The sequence below is a fragment of the Montipora foliosa genome, chromosome 8 (genome assembly GCF_036669935.1).
Source record: "Montipora foliosa isolate CH-2021 chromosome 8, ASM3666993v2, whole genome shotgun sequence".
NCBI classification, from domain to species: Eukaryota; Metazoa; Cnidaria; class Anthozoa; order Scleractinia; family Acroporidae; genus Montipora; species Montipora foliosa.
Genome location: NC_090876.1, coordinates 40,583,091 through 40,598,090, shown reverse-complemented (window position 1 = coordinate 40,598,090; position 15,000 = coordinate 40,583,091). Strand labels below are relative to the sequence as shown.

At 40.7% G+C, this 15,000-nt stretch overlaps 1 protein-coding gene across 1 annotated transcript in view; it reads left to right on the top strand.

Moving 5' to 3' along the window:
- Positions 1 to 15,000, top strand: part of LOC137967857 (receptor-type tyrosine-protein phosphatase F-like) — a 74,065-nt gene that overhangs the window by 32,675 nt on the left and 26,390 nt on the right. Inside the window, exons 12-19 of the mRNA XM_068814454.1 lie at positions 587 to 880; positions 1,892 to 1,998; positions 2,809 to 2,986; positions 5,991 to 6,290; positions 8,629 to 8,919; positions 9,906 to 10,011; positions 10,451 to 10,775; positions 14,103 to 14,145. Of these exons, the coding sequence (XP_068670555.1) occupies positions 587 to 880; positions 1,892 to 1,998; positions 2,809 to 2,986; positions 5,991 to 6,290; positions 8,629 to 8,919; positions 9,906 to 10,011; positions 10,451 to 10,775; positions 14,103 to 14,145 (1,644 nt within the window). The remainder of the gene's footprint in view (positions 1 to 586; positions 881 to 1,891; positions 1,999 to 2,808; positions 2,987 to 5,990; positions 6,291 to 8,628; positions 8,920 to 9,905; positions 10,012 to 10,450; positions 10,776 to 14,102; positions 14,146 to 15,000) is intronic.

Sequence of the window (15,000 nt, the reverse complement as noted above, 5' to 3'; positions counted from 1 at the left end):
GGGTTCGAAATCCATTTGTAAGATTGCCTTCCGCTTGTTTTAAAAAGCTGGTATTTTAGTATGATTTCAACGGAACTGAAAGCAACATGATAGTGAAATTTGATGCCTTAAAACCTCTCTTTTCTTGATATAAAACAGAAACTTGTGACAACCCGAAAACTTTCGGGACGTTCGAGAAATGTGCCACTGAAATGACCAAATTGTAGGTTATGTGAAGGACGTGAACACCCGGTGCTAAATTTTCAAATTTCTCACAGCATGTCCACACCGCTCGCGTCAGTTAGATTCCTGAAAAGTGATCCAGTGTTTCCTTGCCGAACGATTCAGAAAGCGGGGATGGCGCACTGCCCCCCACCATTGGGAACCATTTTCGATTCCGAGACTCGGTGGGTTGAGTTTGTTGGTTCTCTACTCTGCTCCGAGAGGTGATTTTTTTCTCCGGGTACTCCGGTTTTCCCCTCCCCTCAAAACCAACCTACGATAGTTGATTGTATTTGATTTGTGTTGCCCCCAGTTATTGTCCCAGTGCTAAATATAGTTGATACTTGATACCAGAAATGAGCCTGATTTTTGTCTTTACTTGTAGAACCCTCTGGTCCTCCTCAGTCCATAAGGGCAGTACCGAAGTCATCTACATCTATACTCGTCAAATGGGTTCCCCCTCCTGAACTGGACAGAAATGGAATCATAACACATTACATTGTCAAATATAATGTTTCTTCTGGAAAAGAGGCACACGTCACTACTCGTGATAACGACACAGAGGCTCTTGTAACACAGCTGGGAAAATATACCTCGTATTCTTTCACTGTTCAGGCAGTAAATAAGATTGGTGTCGGACCTCGTAGTCAAGCCATATTTACCAGGACATCTGAAGACGGTAAGTCCTTTTGAAGTGCAAAAAGTTAATGCAGTGTATATGACGAGTGCGTCTTCCAAAACGATTGGAAACATTTGAGTATGATAACTATGGCGAGAGGTGCAAATGAAGGAGTGTGTGGTGATATCACTTTCCAAGATCGGAAGAGTTCTTCATATTATAGGAAAGCCGAATTTAACACTGGTTTGATCATTTATTTGAAGAACAAATTGTTTATTGCGTTTACTGCTTTTGCAAAATGAAAAATTTACAGCTACACTAATTTGGCGTGACTTGACGTCACCTGTACAATAACTTTCTGTCATGGGCGATCTATGTCATTAGTCCATTTCGGAAAAAAAAGTTGCGCGAATGACATTGACTTTTCACGAAGCCAGATCCAGCCGATCAATTTGCTAGAATCTGGTTACAGTAAAGAACTACTAAAACCATAGAGTAAGTAATTCGATCAACCTTGGCTGTTCTAAAATTTCGAGAAACTGGGAACATGTATAATCCTCCCTAACCGACCGTGCGGGCCATACTGGGGAATATAATTCTCAGGATGGCTTCAGTGATGCGCGTAAAATCGCTTCAATTAAAGGTGTACTTTGTATTTTATAGAAGTTCTCCTCAAAGCGGACTCTGAAGTCCCCACTCCCCCCTAGCAATGTTGGAAGAATGGGGGAAGGGGAGGGAGGGGGCTGAAGGTTGTACCCATGCATTCCTTTTGAAAGTGCTCGTGCCGGCTTGTAGTTAATGTAATTATACACCGAAGTGGAGGTGAATAGTGGTGAATATTTACCGAGCCGCGAACGCGCACCGGCTACTCGGAGGGGAATAATGCTTGGCTTATCACCTCCAAGCTAGCCAATCAGCGCTCGCGGAGAGGACTATTCACTTGTGTGGTGTATACTAAATACCGTTTTTCACCGGATTAATCGCTTTTCAGAAAAGACGCACAGTCAATACCAGTTAACTTTCCCCCTTTACTTCTTTTTAATCCTAATCTATATCACTTTTTGAAACTAGTGCCCTCAAGACCAGAAGAGTTACAAGCGTGGAACCTTAGTGAATCCTCAGTTTACGTCACCTGGAAAGAGCCCTTACACCTCAATGGAGAACTCCAACGATACCAGGTTCAAACTAATTCTTTCTTCGCGAAAAATTCGTCTCTGGCAATCAATGTTGTTGACGACTTGGTTTATGCATTCATCTTTGCGCATATCGAATTGTGGTACATGTCGAGCAACTCTTACGCGTTTCTCGTGCTCTCCGTAAAATGTGCTGAGTGCATCGTGACTCTTTGAATAGGGACATTAAGATCTACGACGGCGCCGACGCAGTAAATGTCACCTCAAGTTATAACTTAGCACTATAGTAGTTCTTTTTTGTTTGTTTTTTTTTTTTTTTTCGATTATAAGATCTCGTTAACGTCGTTGCCATTTTTGAAACTCTCTGAAAGTAAAGAACTTGTTTTCATACTCAGTGGTAAAGCTTGAACATTGCGGAGCTGTGTATAGAAAAAAACCCTCAGTCTCAAATGCAACAGCATTGAGAAATCCAAGGAAACGAAAGCAACCAGTTTGCTAGTAGGGAGATAGAGAAACGACAACGGCTACTGCAACAAAATGTCTCTTCAAATTATAGCTTTGCGTTATCATAAAAATGTCTAATATGCGTGCTGTTCTTGCAGCGCAACCATTTTCTTCAGCCAACCAATAATATTATTATTTTTTGCTTTCTGACGTTGCCGATGCCGTTGCCGTTACCGTATCCCTGTTTGTTTCCTAAACTCTCTGTATGTAGACAGCCCTTGGTGGAGCTGTGGTTGACCACCCGGCGTTGGACAAATCCAGGTTCTGGTTTAAGCGGATTTGACCCAGAGCTCTCATAATGTTACCTAGTGCTTCATTTGTTATTCGCAACTTTGTTTGTGGTGCTTTCAGGTGACCTACAAGCAGGTATCTAGTGATGACCGAGAGCTAAGCGAGTACGTTATTAAAAGCAAGGAAACCAGACTTGAGTCACTTACTCCGTATACTCTGTATACCGTCACTGTCCAGGCGTTTACGGGCGCTGGTGGAGGAAACATCAGCGTCGTCGAAGTTATGACTGACGAGGCAGGTATGTCGCCCCAAAACCACAAAAAAAAAACCATAAAAGCACCGTAACCGGTGATTGTGAACTGGGAAAAAAAACGCCGAAGAACAAGACCACATTGCTTCGGTTTCTGGTATAATCTCAAAGCAACTCACTTTATGTAGGTATCTGGTATTAGGTTTGTCCCCATCAGCGTCAGAAAAGCGTCATTTTTAAACCAAGTTTTGCGGGAAAATTAACAATACAGTAAATACCCACATATAAGAACCTAGATTTTTCCAAGTTAGGCTAAATAGCTTCTTATAAGAATGGTATTATCAGTAGTTCTAGGCTGTCTTGGTTCTTAAACTGGTTCTTATTTCCACAAAAGATATGATCTACTCTATGATCCATATGGTATGACTGATTTCCTCTGATGAGTATGCTGATACGTTTATATTTCAATCATAACCATGGAAAAAAAAAGCCTTAAACAAGATTTGAAATTTCAGGGTCATTTTCTAAATAAGAACCTGTTTAATTTTTAAGGCTAAACTTGTTCTTATGTAAGGGTAGTCTAAAATGCAATTTTTAGCCTAACAGTTTCTTAAATTCTAGGTTCTTATAATTTATGTGGGTGTTTACTGTACACCAAATGTTGTACCCAATTCAAATTTAATGCAGCATTCACATTTGAATGATAAGGAAATACCTGGAACAAAGCGTTTTATTCCCAAAGGGTTTGAATGAGGTAAAACATTCAGTTAGCAGATTTAGTCTATTGTTTATTTTCCCGCCAAACTTGGTTTAAAATTTTCACTAGACACTTTTTTTGACGCTAATGGGGACTAGGCCAATTTGGGTAAATCTTACTCTTGGGTAATGGGACTCTTGGTAGAACTGATTCGCAGCAGCAGGGTATCTTAGAGCGCTCTTCAATTGAGTGTCGAAAGTAAGTAGCGAATTGTTTTGGTTTTGCATTACTTCACGCAGTGATTGGTTCAAAGTTCTCGCGCCATTTTTTCAACCAATCAGAAGTGAAACCAAAACCAATCGTGGCTCGCGCGTGCACATTTTCCCGCGCTTTGTGTCGACAACGTGTAATTGCTTCGAGTTTCGATTGGTTTACTGGATTGTCACCGTCCTCTGTGATCGGCCAAAGTAATTACTTTGGTTTTGGTTTTCGACACTCGATTGAAACTCGCTCGAATATCGCGATTTCTTTGTCTTCGCATCACTTTGCTTGAAAACGGTTTGAAACGCCGACCGTTTGGCTCAGTTGCATGATTAGCGGACTACTCTGCGGAAGGTGGAGGGATCAAAAACTCTGGCCTGGCCAACACTCAGGGTCTTTCAATTACTGAGGAGAAAAAGTCCTGTCTTTGTAATGACATCTGCAAATAAGTGGTTAGACTCTATAGTGTTCTCGGATAAGGAAGATAAACCTTAGGCCTCGTCTCACAACCCTTCAATGTTCATAACCCTGTGGGACGTAAAAGAACCGACACGCTATTCGCAAAGATTAGGACATGGAGTTCCCGCTCTGTCCTCTGTGGTATAGGTAGAGGGCAACACGGCTGTAAGTTAGAGAAATGCACAAGGTTAATTCTGTCGCCCTCTCTAAGGGTGCGTTCGATTGACCGTATTCCGGAATAGGAATACGTGGAATATAAGTTAGAAATCCTTCGTTTTTACGGAGATTCACATTAAAATTGTCAAACATCTGCTAAAATGCTATTTTAAACATATTCTTATTATCCTTGCTACTTCGAAAAGCGCCAAACATACCGTTTTAATCATCACTCCACGTATTCGTATTCCGGAATCGGGTCAATCGGACGCGCTCTAAATGTAGATGTAAAGGAATCCACCAGGAGCCCATCTGGAGCGTGCAACTTCCATACAGCGTCTGTGAAACGACGTTTTCACAAGTAGGTTTATTTTTAGACTAGCCCTTCCCGCGAATTAGGGCAAAAAACAAAGGCAGTTCCGGTTCGGCGACCCTATGATGTCAGCTTAATTTCTTGTAATTGGTCATCGGGTTCCTGTGGGAGTCTCATTCGCGGGTAATTCAATCTAAAAATAAATCGGTCTGTGAAAACGCCGTTACACGAACACAGTAGAGTTGTAGGCTCCGGGTCATGGGTTCCTGAATCCACACAGTTTAGGAGCAGGTTAATTCTTTGATTGCACTCACGTGATAAGACGGCCATGTTGGTGCCAAAACAATAGAAAAATGTAGCTCAAGTTTTGCATGATAATAAGAGTCAAATTCCCAAAAGACGTTTTCTCTATTGTTCTTTCTACCAACGTGGCCGGCGTGACGTCATGTGCATTCAAAGAATTTGTTGGGCTCAAGTGTTCCTGTGAAAGGACTCGATGAAAGAAATGTTTGTATACATTTATAATACACGCAATTCTTTCAAGAATTCATTCAATTCTTTCTAGCGGAGAAGGGTATGTCTCTGTCGTTGTACAGTTATCACTACAAGATACACCTGCTTTTAAGGAGATGATGAGAACGAGCCCGGATCAATTTGCAGAGATGTTAACTAAAATAATGCTATTGAACCAGACATCTCCAAACAGAGCGATAAGTCCAGCTGAATGACCACGACGGTCTTTTGGTCCTCGCCCGCCATCTTTCTTGACAATGATGATAGGAGGCTGGGCTTGAAAATAAGGTAGCGATCCGTGATAGGCTAGCCGTACACAACTTTGTTGGAAGAGGGGCAAAACCCTGAGCATTGTTGCGTTGTGCCGAATTGTTGGGCGTAATGCTTGATCAAAAGCAAATTCTATCCAACACTTCATCAAACAAAAAATGTTGGTCGGACGTCTTTCACAGTGGGCGGCCAAAGTGTCGAACGATGTTGGATCGAGCAAATTTGGAGCTGTTGAATCCAACTTTGTTCGATAGTTTGGCAAGGGTTAAGCGAGAAGTGCTTTGATAGCCTGTTAGGCTCATAAATTATCAATGAGTTTTTGAAGTTTCCCAGTAACTTGGCTTCGTTTAAGCCGCAAAATCTAACACTTTTCCCCTTTACAGCGCCTTCGAGTGATATCATATTAGAGGTTTCAAAACTGGGAAGTCAATCTGTTGATCTAACGTGGAATCCGCCAAGAAAACGAAACGGAGAGATCGGTTATTTCCTTTATTATGAAAAGACGTCCTTCGGATCATCCATGGCTGTGAGGAGTTTCCGTCTTCATGGAGATACTACCCACAAAGAAGTCAGCGGATTGAAGCCTTACACCGAGTACCAATTCTCAATCGTGGCATACAATTTAAAGAAAAAATTGAATGCGTCAAATCCGAGCACCACACGGGCAACTACCAAGGCAGCAGGTATAATTATCACATGTTTTGCTTGTTTATGCAGAACTTTTTTAAACGGTATAATTCTCTGTTAACCTGGATAACTCGTCTTAGATTTTCTTAGCCTGTTTTTTTTTTCCTTTTAAGAAACAGACCTAATCGACAACGATATTCGTCATCACAGTGGTCAAAATTTGTTGTGGACACACGAGGTGCACAGCATTTTTAACCACTGTGATGACGAATATCGTTGTGGATAAGAGTACAGACAAAGCTGAACCACTTTTGATTTGTTAATTAACAAAAGACTAAGTGACCCAAGTTTTAAGTCTTGATTTCAAAACGACACCTCTTTACTGTAACTGCAATTTTACTATTTAATGGTTCGCCATTACCAACTTCAAAATCTTGAGAGAGCTGGATCAAGGAGAAAATGACTTCAAAGACTTCCAAGTTTAAGAATGCAATGCGTGTGTACGCGGCTGAATTAACATGCAGCACGGAGTTTTCGGGCTTTCAGACTTTTAAACTCGACGTGTTTTGCACATGTAATACCGGTAAGCTGCATTTACACGCGGAAATTTTAAGCTTGTGAGTAAATGACGCCAGTTTTCCCTAGAGCCAACCCTCTGATGTCGACAATCGATCGTGAAATCCAAAACTTACATTCAATGTAAACAGCCTTTGAATAAAAATCAAAGCTCAAAATTTTTCCGGTTACCTAGGTGTTAAGCAAACACATTCAAAATCTGAAGAAAAAAGATAGTGATTTTTTTTATTATTGTAGCACTTTAATTTGTAATATGGTCTACTATTCAGTCAGTAGTTGTTGTTCCATTGTCATTAAACTATAACAGACGTGCGTTAAGGACTGTAATAATAATAATAATAATAATAATAATAATAATAATAATAATAATAATAATAATAATAATAATAATAATAATAATAATAATAATAATAATAATAATAATAAACTTTATTTAACCACGGGATCCGAAAAGGTGGTCTTCTAAAGAGCCGTGTGCTTGTACGCTAATAAATATAATCAGGCCTAAGAGTACTTCAGGAGATTTCCTAGTAATAGAATTTGTCATAGATTTCCAATGAAACTTCGCACACTATTGTAACATGTCAAGGAGATGATAAAAATGTGACAAAAAGGGAGGGGGGGGGGGGGAGCCACCGTGCTCGTTTCCCTGGTACGACGCTGACGAATACGGCTATTTGAGCTACTATGACAATCCCCAATGTTAGACAGATTTAGTTCGATTTTATAACTGTAATCCAACATATAACGCAGAGCGTGGTGTCGCTCTATGAATAATTCAAGTATGTACCTGAAAAGTGTTTTTGAATGCCTTTGTGAGTACTTAACACTCCAAAATAGATTTAACTTGAATGTGGGCTGTTCGACTTGTAATGGTCCATCCGTACAATTTTTTGATATTACCAAAAAAATGTCCATAGATTTTTGCTCATTTTTTCACTACTCCATGAAGATAGCGTGCTCAGCAAATATATGAAATAAAAAATGGAGGTCACTGTACTCGTTCAGGAGAAAATAGCGATCCTTGACGGATTATGCTGGGCCCAGTTGTTCAAAAGCCAATTAACGCTAATCCCAGATTAAAAATTAACCAAGGAGTTTATTTCTCTACTCGCAAATGCTGTTCCACGCTGATATTCGGCAAGACATAACATTAGAGGAAGTCAATCTTGAAAAACGAAAATAAGCAAAAGAAATTTTCACGAAAAAGTTGAAAAAATGAAACCAAAGTTCACGCTAATCCTGGATTAGGTTAACCGGCTTTCGAACAACCGGGCCCTGGATGTCAATAAAAATCCGCCATTTTATCAATATTCCCGTACTACTACGCGCGCCAATGACGCAATAGATTATGCGCAGTAGGCCGGGTTGCGCAGTGCAAAACCAGGGAATCAGCAAAAAAAGTAAAAATTACAAGCATTGTTGATTTACAATAGCAGCATAAAACTATTTAAAGTAGTGGCCTGCTTAGCCTTGGCTGACAGACTGTTCCATGTTACTTCGCCACTGCAACGAAAATTTTTCTTGAAGACCTCAGTGTTTTGCCGCGGAATAAAGAGGTTATTACCTGTGAATAGTATTTACGCTGGCGAATTTTTCAGACAGGTATTCGGGTACAAGGTTATTTGTTGTTTTGAACATTAAAGATTTCAATTGTTTTTCACATTATTCAGCGAGGCTTCTTTTTCCATTCGAAGGCACGAAGAATCTGGGGAGATCAGAAATCCAAGGCACTGTTATTATGTTTGTGGTTATAAAAAGACTCTTGAACAAGCAAAATCTAACCAGTGATCTACCTCTTTCTGATTTCTCTTCTAGCACCGAGCGGGCCGCCAAGGAATGTAAAAATAACCAGTACCACTTCGGATTCTATAACATTATCTTGGGACCCACCGCTAGAGCCGAATGGAAAAATCCTAAGCTACGAAGTCATGTACTACGAAAAGAATAACCCCAACAAGAAAAATATTAATAACAATGTGAAGGGACGTACCTATAAAATCAGTGACTTGACACCTTATAGTGTTTACTTGATATTTGTGGCCTGCAATTCGAGTGGTGGGCTGGGCCGATATTCGCCATCTGTGGAAAAACGGACGGATCACGGAGGTATGCTTTTCATTTCAGTCAATCTGTAAACTGCTGAAATAGATGTTTATAAATCAGTAGACCTCCCAAAACAAGTGCATCGTTTTGATGTGCAACCTCCCCTCTTTCCTCTTGAATCTTGTTCTGCCTTCCCCAGAATCTTACGTAATTTAAATGTGTAACCGGCGTGCCATGTAACATTGAGGTTGTTGTTCTGAAAGCGATCTGGAGCCCGCGAATTGGAGCGTAGAACTGTATTGCATTCGTGGAACGGCGTTTTTACAGACCGAGTTATTTCTAGATTGATTTTTTTCGAGAAACCAGACCTTTCCAGCTAATCACAAATCTTGCATGAGAGATTATCATACCCGGAATGGGATTGAGAGTGGTCGGTTAATCGTGCAAGCCAAATCTCATTTAAGAACTTGTCTAAAAGTAGCTTGATCTGTGAAAATGCCGTTACGTAGACCCAGTATTGGAATTGTAAGCTCTTTTTTGTTGTGAACGTTAAGAGATGTTATATGCTCACACTGGTCAATGAAATGAAGCGATTAATTTTATCGATTTCGGAAAAAGATCCGATTGGTCCTTTGTCAAAAGAAAAAGTGACTATCTTTCTCACAGGGGTATCAACAACTTTATCCATAAACTGCGGGCGATAACGAAATAGAAGCACGAACCCAAAAGCATGAGCCTGCTCGCAGGCTAAACGGAAGGTGGTAAAACATCCTGACCGTCTTTTATTGAAATCCCTTTTATAAGTTTGTTCTGTCGAACTGGGTACTGTAAGTTACGACTCCGTGCTTTGCCTTTTCAAACTATGGCCCCCGTGCGCATAAGCTGTGCGGAAAGAGTGTCGGCCTTGACTAATGGGACGGCGTCTATCTAGGCTGGTAAACGGTAGTATTTCCTTTTAAAGAAATGATTTGAAAAGAAGAGAGACTGTGAAAATACTTGCCTGCATGCAACATTGATATTCATAATGTGTTTTTTTTTTATTTCGTTAGCGCCACCTACGTTTCCCCCATTATCGCGTCCAGATGAGAAAACTATCAAGAGCAATTCATTCATGGTCACACTGATAGAAGCATCCAATGAGATGGGAGTTGTCGAGTAGGTAACCCTTTAAGTTATAAGGCTTCTCGCGTTCCCAAAAGGGACCCAATAGATATTAAACGGTCATTCCCCATTCACTTCTCGATTAGAACATGTCAGAGATATTACATCCCCAAGGGATTGGTCAGCCTTGTCGAATTTCACATTACTCGATGATAGATTTTAATTTCTGTGGTTTCGTTTCTAAGGGCGCTTTCCTTTTGTCAGAACTGCCTGGCCAGACCCGTCAGTTTTCAAAGAAAATGCAACCCCTGCATGATAATCCCTCACATTCTTCTGGAGGAGTATATATCATCCTCGAAGTGTGTTAATTTGAAGGCGTCGTGGAATTACCCCTTCCAAATGTCCGGTCTGGCCGGTCAGGTCTGTCAAATGGAAAGAGTCCTAACCCTAAAGCTAATCCTCTTTCTCTTTTGGAATATTTTCTTCCATACAGTTATTACCAAGTGATCGTGCGAGAGTTAGCCACAGACAATACCAACAAACCCGTGCCCTTAGGTTCTCCTGACAACTTCAAACCAAAGGACCTCTTTACTTACGAGGAGGCTCGGAGAAAGAAACCAGAACTAGTGCCCTATATTGCAGCTCAGTTTCCTGCGAGTGAATTCGACCAATATAAACATTTTGTCGTTGGGGCCGGAAAGAAAGCAAGCTTACAGGCGAAAAGACGAAGGAGAAGAAGAAGAGACAAAGAATATTACAATGGCCCTTTGCAGGAAAATACGTATTATGCGGTCTTCCAACGTGCGTATGTTAGTGAGGTAAGCAATGTTGCATGCACAATTATAACAATCTCACTCTTATTTAGCCGAACATGAGTGCTCTGCTAATTTTGGAAACGAATTTTTGAAGTCAGATCAAAGCACACGAAGGTAAGGCAGATCAAATGAAGTGTTGGCTCTTTGATGATCAGAAGGGAACCCGGGGTTACCGGAGAAAGACCTTTAGGAGCATGAAATGTGGTTTTATCGAGCGAGTTAATTAAGTACATCTTATTCGATGGTTTAACATGTAATACGCACGGATATTTTGCGAGTTGCGAAGTATTTTTCCGAGTCCCGCAGGGGCGGGGAAAAATACGAGCAATGAGCAAAATGCCCGCGAGTATTATATGTTAAACCATGGAATAAGAGATTTATTATTCCACAACAAAAATGTGTTATTTTGCTTCAATTTTTTTGGTAAGAGTGTCTTTAAAAAAAGCATCATCTGTCCTTCAGGGCGCGTGCGAACGATGCAGCTAAAATGTGAAAATGCTGGATTCAGCCCTCTGGAATGTTATGAATGACATATTTACTCTAATCTTGCCTGTTGACCGCGTGACGAAATCGCCAGTAGAGAACTTCCAGCAGCGGTATGTTAATTTGGAACCTTTGCAGCTGGATACCGGTATTAAGACTTAATGACAAGAATAGTTTTTCACATGTTTTCTGTGTTGCTACACTAGTGTTTCACGCGCCTTTGCCTCACCGTCTGCTTTCACTTGAAACCAGTTTATCTGATGTCACGCTACATGCTAAAAAGTAGACATAAGGCCCTCGTTATTTCCATTCCAACAACCTGTTCCAAAACATACTATTCCTAATTAGCTGTGTCACCTGTTGAAGGGAAAGGACAAAACACAGCCCCCCCCCCCCCCCCCCTTCCTTTTGGACCGGGTCCATGGACCCGGTTTATGGACCCCTATTTATTATTATTATTATTATTATTATTATTATTATTATTATTATTATTATTATTATTATTATTATTATTATTATTATTTTGCTAAAAAGTGTCCCAAAGCATGTTAATGAGCTTTTTAACCTCAGAAAGGCCGATTTCGTGACGAAGGGGATGAGTTCACTTTGTGACAATGTTTAGATTGGGTATCAGTTACAAATTGTTTCATTTTGTCATTACTAACAATAATTACATTACCCAAAGAGAACAATGACAATGTCTGTTCATTTATCACTGGTATTTTATTGTTATAAAATATGTTAATGTTTATATATATTGTTCATGTTGGGGCTGGCTAATTTGGGAGTCCATTGTTGGATACATCAGATGAACTTTATTAGGGTTTACACTAATTTGTAAAATGAAACAAAAGGAACAGAAATACAGAAAGAATCCTAAACATTCTTTAAGCTAAGCTTAGGCCTAAACAAAAGTTTTTAGGCCTATGATTTGGTCACCGTAGATCACTCATTAATCTTTGCAAAATTATTCCGAAACAAGATTACTAACGGTAAATTCGGAGAGTGCGCGTCTGTACACCGCCTACTTCCATTCTTCCCTGGAGCGCATAACATTTTATTTAAAGTTCAAGTAATTTTTTATTAGTGTGGAAGAAAAGTGAAGCAAATTAGCCGAAATCGTCTTTACTAAGGTTAAAAAGCTCATTAACATGCTTTCGGACACTTTTCAGCAAACGCAAACCAAAAAAATTAACTAAGAAAAAATAGGGGTCCGGTCCATGGACCCGGTCTAAAAGGGGGGTCCTTTCCCTCTGATGAATTTATTTGCAATTGTTCACCGGTACAATTGTTGCACGATGTTCACCGGTAAATTATCCGCGTTATTGTAAATGAGCAAGTGGCTGCAGAAACATTTACTTGTTTTGTTCCGTACTTGCCAAATTAAAAAGCTACCTCTTCCAAAATGTATCACCCCACTTCTGCGGCAATGGTATTTCGAGTAAACGCTTAAGGAAGCGTCTTGTTTGATTGTATAAACGAATGAAGAGAGACAAGCGATGACAAGCTAAATTCTCAGGCTTTGCGTCTTGTTGAAAACAATTCCTCTCCTTGAAAAACTCCCGTCCCGTCCGTATTTGCTCTGTTCTAAACCGGTCAAACCGGGACAATACGGTGTATTAGCGTCTCGTATTTTGCGCGTTCTCTTGACCAAATATGGTAAAATGGCGTAATAGTGGAATAATAAATAGAGGATATTACATGGCGTCTTCATGGAGTGGTGAAAATTGCTTAAATTGTCCAGATACGTGCGACGGGAACATATGAGCTCAACAAAATTGACCCGCTCCCAACTGTGTGGTTTCATGGCTCAGTTGGTAGTGCAGTGCACCGGCATCGCACAAGTCGTTTATGGGTTCAAATCCCATTGTAGCCATCTGAATTTTTCAGGCTTCTGTCAATCTCGTCCCCAGTGTCCGCTTTTCTTTTGGTCAGCGCAAAGAACACGGACCCTGGCCACTTCCAAGGCAGGAAGTCCGCAAATCAGGGACTTTCGGCTCGTCTACGCACACTCAGAAATTTGAAACAACAGCGGTTGACAACGGTTTGAAAAATGGACCTTCACAACGACTGCGCATAAATCGGAAGTGCCCAGAATATGTGTTCTTGGTGCTGACCAAAAGAAAAGCGAACTCTGGTGACGCGATTAAGTTTCTGTAAGAGACAATTGCTTCAATAGATCTTTTTACCGATACGGCGGCCATTTTGATTTATATTGTTTCGAATAGCTATTATGGGATGCCCAGGGGGCAAATTCATATTAATTTGCCCCCTGAGCATCCCATAATGTCTTTCGCAACAATATAAATCAAAATGGCCCCCGTATCTGCAAAAAGGTCTATTGACCAGATAAGTGCGACGGGAACACATGAGCCCAACGAAGTGACCCGCTCTCAACTGTGCAGACTGGGAGCAGTCGCTCTTTTGCTCTAGAATCGTTGAAGTGAACGCGTACGTTGAACTTTTAATGGATGGGTGACACTGCGGGTCGCAAATACCGCGGGCGTTGGTTAGAGTGAAAACGCCCGCGGTATTTGCGACCCGCAGGGTCAGCCATTTTGAAGTGTTCGTTCGTTTCAACGATTTAGAGCAAAAGAGAGACTGCTTGCAGTCTACCCACTGTGTGGTGACTGGGTGACGGCAACCCGTTGACGTCACCTGAGCTTTTCAGGTGTCTGTACAGGTGACAGTTGCTGAAATTGTCCAGTTATTAAAGTGCGAGGATTGCTTTCATCTACAATCCGCACTTCAAAGATGTGCATTTATTTCATTCCTAGCCCTTTTACTGATTTTTAGAGTAAGAAAACCCTTTTACCAATTTCTTCGTTATTTTTTTTTAATTTTAAGAGTGTGTACACGTCAAGTGAGTGGACTCTCCCAGTTGCCACAGGTACGTTCTACTTCATGCAGTAACCAACTCTTCATTTTTAAAATTCTACATCTGAGGCTACGTTTACACGGGTCCGGTACAAGTGTTTGCACGGACGAATTTTGTACCTGGGCCGCCTGTTTACATGGAACAGTGCAAATTCTGTTACAGATCGCAATGGTGTTTACATGGATCCGTGCAAATTTTGAGACCAGTCGCGACATTTGTTTATGATTGGTTAAGCTATTGCTTTAAGCCAGTCACGTTGTAGCCAAGTGCGGTACGCGGCAAATCAGGCATGCCTTTCTGGAGTCCGTTTCTCCAAACTCCTGAAACTTTTCGGGCTTATTCGGGTGTCAAAATTCCCTCTTTATCTCACGAAACGAGAGGGTTTAAGTCGTTATGTTGTTGGGTCTCCTGCATTGTACATTCGGAATGCATGCGTCTGTGGACTATGATTTTTTCCCTTCTGTCATCTCGGAAATGTGAGAAAGTCATCAGAGCTTTATTTCTTTTTTGTATCGTCTTCGCTCGCTCTGATGAAATTGTTCACTCCTTAAAACGTAGGTACCTCTTTCATAATTGCGGCCAAAGATTTTAATGCTAATAAGCCTTTGCAACCTCGCTACGACAAGGAAATTTCAAAGAATATTTGTTTCAAAATGAGGGTAGTAGGTCTAATTAACATAAATACAAAATAATTTAAAGGTAGTTGCCATTTATGAAAGTAGTCTAGATGGATTGATTCGTTGTTTAGTCAGCGTTTTTGTGGTTTCAAACTAAATTACAAGGAAACACCAGTAAATACACATTCACATCACAGGATGATTGATATCTCTACCTCTCAAATTTGTTCAAACATTCAATCTGCGCGAT